This window comes from Bison bison, unplaced genomic scaffold, assembly GCF_000754665.1.
Source record: "Bison bison bison isolate TAMUID 2011002044 unplaced genomic scaffold, Bison_UMD1.0 scf7180017864482, whole genome shotgun sequence".
Taxonomy (NCBI): Eukaryota; Metazoa; Chordata; class Mammalia; order Artiodactyla; family Bovidae; genus Bison; species Bison bison.
In genome coordinates this window covers 7,442,960-7,452,635 of record NW_011495042.1, presented here as the reverse complement: position 1 = coordinate 7,452,635, position 9,676 = coordinate 7,442,960, and the positions used below count along the sequence as shown (strand labels likewise).

At 50.5% G+C, this 9,676-nt stretch overlaps 1 protein-coding gene across 1 annotated transcript in view; it reads left to right on the top strand.

The window, feature by feature from the left end:
• The window catches only part of LOC105004802, a 32,401-nt gene that overhangs the window by 9,889 nt on the left and 12,836 nt on the right, over window positions 1-9,676 (top strand). Inside the window, exons 6-8 of the mRNA XM_010862531.1 lie at window positions 808-883; window positions 2,085-2,206; window positions 5,864-6,010. Coding sequence (XP_010860833.1) covers window positions 808-883; window positions 2,085-2,206; window positions 5,864-6,010 — 345 coding nt within the window. The remainder of the gene's footprint in view (window positions 1-807; window positions 884-2,084; window positions 2,207-5,863; window positions 6,011-9,676) is intronic.

Below are 9,676 nucleotides of genomic sequence, written 5' to 3'. Positions count from 1 at the left end.
GGACCCGGCGGGAAGGCGGGGTCCCGGGTGACGCGTGCGCACTGGCGTCCGCCGGGGGCCTCGTGCTCCGCACCGAATCACTGCAGTTGACTCTTTCATTTTGGTCACTTACAAAAAACCCGTCTCTCAGTGGAGACATTACATAGCTTTCGTTTGTTTTTTAGAACAGTCAGTAAATACAGAAAAGCATAAAACACGCAGGGAACATAATGGATTGTTCCGTCACCAGCAACAAACACTGCAATGTCTTGGTTATCTCGTTATGGCAGATTCTTTTGTTTTTGTGCTGAGATTTTTTTTTTTTTTTTTAATACAGATGAGGTTATTCTGGGTCCATAATCTTCTAGTGTGAGATCATTGCATCCTCACCGTCTATTTCCTTAACAACTTTCCATAAACTTCTCGTGTGGTGGCTTCAGAGTGTTTCACCCGCTAGCACCACTGTGATCTGCTTAACTGTTTGCTGTCGGTGGGAATAAAGGAAACTTGGGAGTGTTTTCAGGAGTCTCTAGTGTGAACAGCGCTGAAGCGGCTGGCTGCATAGATAACAGACTTCTGTTTTGTTCTCTGAGGAGTATTACATAAGGCTCTAGAGGCCTAGTCTTCCCTCCGTTTTTCCAAATAATCATAGTTATCTGTATATTTATTCATTTAGTCGTGTGTCATCCGCAGACATTTTGCTGAACGCTTGGGGACTGCGGCTCGGGGGCTGGCGCTGCAAACGTGTTCAGGGCCCTCATTCTTGATGAGCTCGTACAGAGTGGGAGGCTTGGAGACGCTGGCTCATGTGGTCGGGTTCCCTCCCAGCAGATGCGGAAACTCTTCCCGGGAACCCCGAGGACCACGAAAAGCTACTCAGGTCGGAAGAGCTTGCCACAGTCCAGTAAGGAGGGCCCCGTGCTGTTTTTGGGGGTGTGGGAAAGGGGCCTCCTCTTCTTCTTGCCCCGCAAGCCCCCCTCCCAGAGTCGCGTGGAGTTTTGGTAGTTTCACTTAACCAGGAGCTCACGCAGTCCAGGTGGGGGCACAGAACCGAGAAAGGTACTCTGAGTCCTCTGAGCCTGTGTTATGTGTCAGGCCCCTGCTTCTGTGTGAAGCAGTGCATTTCGTATTACCCTCAGCTTCGTCACTCTCCATCTCCATTCGGCATCACCATCTCCATTTTCTCCATAAAGGGACTTCGCGGCTAAGTGGTTGGCACAAAGTTATAAAACTAGAATCCTTGGGAGGCTTGGGGCATTGGTAAAGCCAGGATCCCAACCCATACGGTTGGACAGCTGAGTCCACTGTGTCTCCTTTCGGAGGGCAGTTGCTCTCGGACCTGCTGGAGCCTAAGGGGGAAACCAGAGAAGGGGACTTCTCAGACGCTGTGGGGACCGGGGGGCGAAGGGAGATCCGCCTCGAGACTTGGGGGGATGGCATGGGAAGGACCCAGAGAACTGTCATTAAACAAAAGGTTGTATTGAAGCAGGAGATTCACAACACGGCATCAGTTTCTTCTGTTCAGCACAGTGACTCAGAGCACATCATTTGAAAATGTTGGTTAAAAGTTTTTTTTGCAGGAATTTATAGATTTATTTGGAGAGAATTGACATTTTTACATTATGAAGTTCCCCCATCCATGATCATGGTATATCTTTTCACCTAATTCTGTTCCTCCTTTATGGCTTTTAATAGGGTTACTTTTTTTTTTTTTTTCCTGTAGATGTTGTGGGTAATTCCTGTAAGTGAATTCCTAGATATTTTAGAGTTTTCAGTTGATTTTATTTTAATCAATAATATATTTTTAATCATTATAATTGATAGTGCAAGGTTGTCTGCAGAGTAGCAGCCTCATCATTAGTGGGACTTTGTTAGGGGTGGGAGTCTCAGGGCCACCCAAGGCTTGCTGACCTACAATCTGCATTTTTTCAGTGACATTCCCTGGTGACTCAAATGCACATTGAAATTTTAAGAGGCAGTGCTTTAAAGGAAGGCAGTGTCATCTTTTTGAGAATCTACTCACGTTCAATCCAGTAGATAGATTCTCAGCTCCGATCCCTAGTTTGTCTCACTTTCCTATATTTTTCTCTTTGTGCATTTTCTAGATGGGGTGATTCCAAACCGGTTTCTTCTTTGGGAGGGGCAACCACGACGGAGGCGAAGGAGCTAATTGAGAAGCCATCACTTAGCAGCTTGACAAACCTGTTAGAGAAGCAGAAATTTCAGAGTAAGTCAGGGTGGGATTTTGGGACTTTGTAGTGTGACTGGGCCTGAAAGAGAATTATGAAATGTTTCAGATTCAGAATTCTTCGATAAGGTTCCCATGTTAATCAAAAGTGAAAAATACTCGGTGCAGCTTTTGACTGGCCCAGCCTGTCTCGCCGCTGGGCCGTCCACCATCCTTTGCCGCCGGCGTTTCTGGGCTCCTGTCCATGGTGTTCTGTGTATGTGCTTAGTGGCTCGGTCGTGTCTGGTTCTGCAGCCCCAGGGACTGCAGCCGCCAGGCTCCTCTGTCCACGGGATCCTCCAGGCGAGAATACTGGAGTGGGTGGCCATGCCCTCCTCCAGGGGATCTTCCCAACCCAGTGATGAAGCCCAGCTCTCCCACATTGCAAGCAGATTCTTAACCATCTCAGTCACCAGGGAATGGGGGACATGAAAATCTGTAATACTGACCAGAGACGTCCAGAAAGTTAATCACACCTCCGTGTGATCAGTGCTGTGTAGGGTAGGTATGTGGGCTGCGGCGTGTGTGGAGAGACCCTTTGGAAGCTGAGAAGGTGCGGGCTTCTTAGGGTGGAACCGGGGAAACTGCATCCCAGGTCCCAGGAGCCGCTCTTGGAAGCGTGTATCTGAGAGTCAGGCTCCCAGCGAGGATCCTCGGATCCCTGAGTTCACCTCCTCCTCCTTGGCTTAGATTTCCTCACCAGGTTTTCAGCAAACTGTTGAGTCTCCAGGGTCCTACAGCGAGCACACAGGACCCTTGCCCCCGTTCCCATCCGCTCGGCTGTAACTGCAGCACAGCATCTCCTTAACCCATCCCTGGGTCGGGAACATCCCTGGTGGAGGGAATGACAACTCACTCCACTGTTCTTGCCTGGAGAATCCCCACGGACAGAGGAGCCTGGGGGCTACAGTCCATGGGGTCACAAAGAGTCAGACATGCCAGGGCAGCCCTGAACCTGCCTCTTTTCCTGTGATGTATTTGTGTCAATACATGCTATTTCAAATCCTAAAAGATGATGCTGTTAAACTGCTGCACTCAATATGCCAGCAAATTTGGAAAACTCAGCAGTGACCACAGGACTGGAAAAGGTCAGTTTTCATTCCAATCCCAAAGAAAGGCAATGCCAAAGAATGCTCAAACTACCGCACAATTGTACTCATCTCACACGCTAGTAAAGTAATGCTCAAAATTCTCCAAGCCAGGCTTCAACAGTATATGAACCGTGAACTTTCAGATGGTCAAACTGGATTTAGAAAAGGCAAAGGAACCAGAGATCAAATTGCCAACATCCATTGGATCATCAAAAAAGCAAGAGAGTTCCAGAAAAACATCTGCTTTATTGACTTCACCAAAGCCTTTGACTGTATGGATCACAACAAACTGTAGAAAATTCTTCAAGAGATGGGAATACCAGACCACCTTTCCTGCCTTCTGAGAAATCTGTATGCAGGTCAAGAAGCAACAGTTAGAACTGGACATGGAACAACAGACTGGTTCCAAATTGGGAAAGGAGTTCGTCAAGGCTGTATACTGTCACCCTGCTTATTTAACTTCTGTGTAGAGTACATCATGTGAAATGCCGGGCTGAATGAAGCACAAGCTGGAATCAAGATTGCTGGGAGAAATATCAATAACCTCAGATATGTAGATGACACCACCCTTATGGCAGAAAGCGAAGAAGAACTAAAAAGCCTCTTGATGAAAGTGAAAGAGGAGAGTGAAAAAGTTGGCTTAAAACTCAACATTCACAAAACTAAGATCATGGCATCTGGTCCCATCACTTCATGGGTAGATGGGGAAACAATGGAAACAGTGAGAGACTTTATTTCCTTGGGCTCCAAAATCACTGCAGTTGGTGACTGCAGCTGTAAAATTAAAAGACGCTTGCTCCTTGGAAGAAAAGCTATGACCAACCTAGACAGCTTATTAAAAAGCAGAGTTATTACTTTGCCAACAAAGGTCCGTCTAGTCAAAGCTATGGTTTTTCCAGTAGTCATATATGGATGTGAGAGTTGGGTCATAAAGAAAGCTGAGCGCCTAAGAATTGATGCTTTTGAACTGTGGTGTTGGAGAAGACTCTTGAGGGTCCCTTGGACAGCAAGGAGATCCAACCAGTCAGTCCTAAAGAAAATCAGCCCTAAATATTCATTGGAAGAACTGATGCTCAAGCTGAAACTCCAGTCCTTTGGCCACCTGATACAAAGAACTGACTCATTGGAAAAGACCCTGATGCTCAGAAAGATTGAAGGCAGGAGAAAAAGGGGACGACAGAGGATGGGGTGGTTGGATGGCATCACCGACTCGATGGATGTGAGTTTTGGTAGGCTCCGGGAGTTGGTGATGGACAGGGAGGCCTGGCATGCTGCAGTCCATGGGGTTGCAAAGAATCAGACACGACTGAGGAACTAAACTGACTGACTGATGCCAGTCCGGCCTCTTCGCCCCTCCTGGCCTTGCTGAGAGCCATCTGTTGGTCACCACTTTCGTATTGCTGCCAGCAGCGGTGACCGTCCTTGCTGGGGCTCCAGCACACGCAGGAGGCTCTGGGCGCCTGCCCTGTGGGTTCCTGGGTGTAGGACATGCTCGCTGGTCCGTCGGGAGATGCTGCTGGCGTAGTCCTGGTTGTACCTCCTTGCCCTCCTGACGGCAGCACCGAGAATTGCCACTTCTCCTCTGCGTCACCCTCACTTGGCAGGTCAGGGCCCAGTTCCTGATCCGCGGGGTCGGGAGCATCTGGGAGTCCTCGCCTTATCAGCGTTTCTTCATTTATGCTCTTCTGTTGCGTTGAAATGATTTTTCCTATTGATCCCAGGCCTTACTTTTTAGGGTCTTTTGAGTGATTCTGCATAGTTCGCGCACTGGAAGCGCCACAGGCTGGGCTGTGTCTCCCCGTTTCCCACACGGGGGCTGTCTTGTCACGCACAGCAGGCGTTCACCTGTTCCTCCCCAGTTCGTACCCGGGGGAGCAGCCTAGAAACCTGTGCTTATCCAGACGGCAGTCTAGTCTCCCGAGTATCCTTCTAATCGTTGTGAAGCTTTTCCACCTTCAGTCTGCAACTCATTGTGCATATGGCATGAGGTGCCCGGTGGTTTAATTTGCCTCCACACGGACAGTCCGTGTCCTCAGTCACGCGCCGATGGGAAGCGCGCCCTTAGGCCCCTGGCGCGCCCCACTTTGTGTGCCTGTTCCTGGGCGTTTGCCCAGCACGGTTGGTCCCGTCGGTCTTTCCGCCACGGAACCAGTAGCTTGCGGTTTTAGTCGCCCGGCGCCTGCGTTCTGTCATCTGAGCTGGGTTCTTGGCTGAGCCTCTCATGGACATTTCCCTTCTCTCTTCGACAGACAGGGGGATTGAGGCTCAGATTGGTCACGGCGTTTGCCCCATAGGAGGCAAGGAACTGGTTCTGGAACTGTGATGGCTCAGCTCCAGGGCCCAGCTGTCAGCCCTGTGCCATGGTTAAGGGCCAACGTGGAGGAGAACTTGGGTGTTTTCTGTGGCTGGTGTCGGCACGGCAGGCTCTGGGCAGCAGTGGGTGGGGGGACCAGGACACCCCCTCATTTCCTCCTGCTCTCCACAGGTGGACGCCGCTGGGGTGGGGCAAGAGCCTCTGACTCCAGGGAGCCCTCCCTGACACTCTTCCCTTCCTCTGATCTCACAGCTAAGCGGAAAGAGTCAGATGGCAGGAGAAAGTCGCAGAGGAGGAGGAGGACATCTCACTGGGAGGACGGCACAGATACGCGGCTGGCGGGCCCTGCAAAGCATGGCAGCTTTTCCATCCAGCTGGAGGTCCTGCCGCTCCTGGCAGGTAGGCGCCCGGAGTCCCGGCAGGCCGGCTATGACGGGACGCCGCGGGGACCGCGCCCCCACCTGGCGCCACCTCCACACCCCGGGGGTGAGCGGCCTCACTGTTGAGGGCGGGACACGGAGGCACAGAGAGGCCACACGCATCATCTGGGATCCCACAGCAAGCAAGCGAACCCAGGATTCCAACCCAGGTCTGATCGCAAAGTCCAAGCAAACGTGAGGGTAACAGACGGCCCGGGTTTGTTTGCTGAAGCGCTGCTTTGTACAAATGCTGCTCCTAAGACATCCAGTACAGGAAATGGGGACAGGTAAGCAGCGTTGACGTCCTGCCGCCGGCGTCTCAGGACCGACTCTGACCCAGTGAACTGGTGGTGCTGGTGCTGGTGGAATAGGGCGTGGTTGTCATCATCACTGTTTTTTCGGTGTCAAACAGCTTCCCTGAGGACACACAGCTTAGGGGCAGAACAAGGGTTTGTGTCTTTTGCTTTGCAAGATCCATCCCAATTTATAAACTAGGTTTGATTGAAAATAAATAGGTATTCTGTCCATGTGTTTAAATGATGGAAAAAATTAGCTGATTGAGTAAAATTATCTGACTTTGTCTTAAAAAGGTAACGTGGAGGGAATCCTTGTTTCAGAGAAAGGAATCCTAGACTTACTTCACTCTGGGTTTTTTGACCATCAGGGTGAACTAGCCGTCTTCTGGGTGATCTGAAAAGGAAGCTTAGGAAGACTCAGAGGGTCACTCTCCAGGTTCAGGAATGCTGGGAAAATTCTTGTTCCCATAGGCACTTGGGTTGATGTTGATATGTTCTGAGGAAACACTCTTAACTTTTCAGTTTGTACTTCCAGACAGATTTTTGAAGATCAGTTCCACCCAAAGTGAGTTTTCAGGGACTCTTCGTGCACTGCCCGAGCCCTGTCCAGAAGGACTGTGCCTCCATGCAGCCGCCCCGAGACCCCGCCTGGGGCAGCGTCCTGGGTTCACGCTGCTTCATGAACCGCTGCTGCTCCAGGTGGCCGGCTCCTGACTGCAGTGAGGGGAGGGGGACGCCTGACTGAAGACACGCCTGCTGGAGGGGCGTGTCTGGCAGGCCAGCCGAGAGGTGCCTGGGCTCCCCTCCCCGTAAGCTCTGCCGTGATGGCTGTGACTGCAGGAGTGATGCACCGACTGTGATTCTGGCTCAGCTGCTTCCCTGCGGGCTGCCTGCTTTCTCTGAGCCTCAGTGTCCTCATCTGTGAAATGGGGACAGTGACTCCCTTCCCCCCAGGGGTCTAGAAAGGATCATAAAAGATGCTGTGTGTGAACAGCTCTGCAGGGAGCCCTGCACACAGCAGGATCAGACAGGCTGCTGGTGAGGAGGCTGCTCCTTTGCCAGGACGGCTGCTGATGGGGCAGCTGCACACAAGGTGCCTCCAGCAAGGCAAGCAGAGACCCCTGCCCCCCGGCACTGACACCACGGTCTGTGGCCACAAACTGCAGATGGCCGTGGCTCATCAAGCTAACTGCAGGCTGCTTTTCCCATAAAATATAATAGCATGAGATTGATGCTTTTAATCTGTGGTGTGGAGAAGACTCTCAAGAGTCCCTTAGATGGCAAGGAGATCCAACCTGTCCATCCTAAAGGAAATCAGTCCTGAATATTCACTGGAGGGACTGATGCTGAAGCTGAAACTCCAATACTTTGGCCACCTGATGCGAAGAACTGGCTCACTGGAAAAGACCCTGATGCTGGGAAAGATTGAGGGCAGGAGGAGAAGGGGATGACAGAGGATGAGATGGTTGGATCGCGTCACTGACTTGATGGACATGAGTTTGAGCACGCTCCAGGAGTTGGTGATGGACAGGGAGGCCTGGCGTGCTGCAGTCCATGGGGTCGCAGAGATTTGGATGTGACTGAACGAGTGAAAAACAACACATTCCCAAACTAGCACGATCATGTTTGGTCATCTTCAATTTCTGGTTAGGCCATAGGCATCGAGCACCTTGGTGGTGAGCGAAGCTTCTGTGTCTGGAGTGGGCTCTTCCTTTTACCCACAGTGGAGCGACCACACGCGCCACGCAGGAGTGGTGTGGACACTGGCCCCACTGCTCTTCGGCTGGAGTCCTCGGATGATCCCTCGACACGGCTGACCCTGTCAAGCTGAAGTGCAGCGGCTGTCCGCGCACTGGCCTGCTGGGGGCCACTCGCTCTTACCGTGTTCCCTCCGTGAGACGGCGGCTGTCACCTCCGGCGCTTCTGCCCCGGGGATAGGTGGCGCTGTGTGAAGCGTGTTCGGGGCTCACAGGTGGGAGTGGGAGGCTGTGAACGTGCCACGATGCACAGAATGGTCCCCACGACAGAGAACCACCTGTCCCCAAGCGTCAGTAGTGCTGAGGTTGAGCCGCTACCCAGGATCCTGGCTGACACCGCCTGAAACGTCTGAATACGGCTTTGAGTAGGTATTTGCATTGGAGATGAAAAGCAGGGAGAGATTAGAAAGCCTTCCTCAGCGTTCAGTGCAAACAATGGAATGGGAAAGACTAGAGATTTGTCAAGAAAATTAGAGATACTAAGGGAATATTTCATGCAAAGATGAGCACAGTACAGAAATGGTATGGACCTAACAGAAGCAGAAGATACTAAGAAGAGGTGGCGAGAATACACAGAAGAACCGTACAAAAAAGGTCTTCACGACCCAGATAACCACGATGCTGTGATCACTCATCTAGAGCCAGACATCCTGGAGTGAAAAGTCAAGTGGGCCTTAGGAAGCATCACTACGAACAAAGCTAGTGGAGGTGATGGAATTCCAGTTGAGCAATTTCAAATCCTAAAAGATGATGCTGTGAAAGTGCTGCACTCAATATGCCAGCAAATTTGGGAAAACTCAGCAGTGGCCACAGGACTGGAAAAGGTCAGTTTTCATTCCAATCCCAAAGAAAGGCAACGCCAAAGAAAGGCAATGCCAAAGAATGCTCAAACTACGGCACAATTGCACTCATCTCACATGCTAGTAGAGCAATGCTCAAAGTTCTCCAAGCCAGGCTTCAGCAATACGTGAACCATGAACTTCGAGATGTTCAAGCTGGTTTTAGAAAAGGCGGGGGAACCAGAGATCAAATTGCCAACATCTGTCGGATCATTGAAAAACCAAGAGAGTTCCAGAAAAACATCTATTTCTGCTTTATTGACTATGCCAAAACCTTTGACTGTGTGGATCACAACAAACTGTGGAAAATTCTGAAAGAGATGGGAATACCAGACCACCTGACCTGCCTCTTGAGAAATCTGTATGCAGGTCAAGAAGCAACAGTTGGAAATGGACATGGAACTACAGACTGGTTCCAAATTGGCAAAGAAGTACATCAAGACTGTATATTGTCATCCTGCTTATTTAACTTATATGCAGAGTACATCATGAGAAATGCTGGGCTGGATGAAGCACAAGCTGGAATCAAGATTGCCAGGAGAAATATCAATAACTTCAGATATGCAGATGGCACCACCCTTATGGCAAAAAATGAAGAACTAAAGAGCCTCTTGATGAAAGTGAAAGAGAGGGAGAAAAAGTTGGCTTAAAACTCAGCAGTCAGAAAATGGAGATCATGGCATCTGGTCCCATCACTTCATGGCAAATAGATGGGGAAACAATGGAAACAGTGAGAGACTTTATTTCCTTGGGC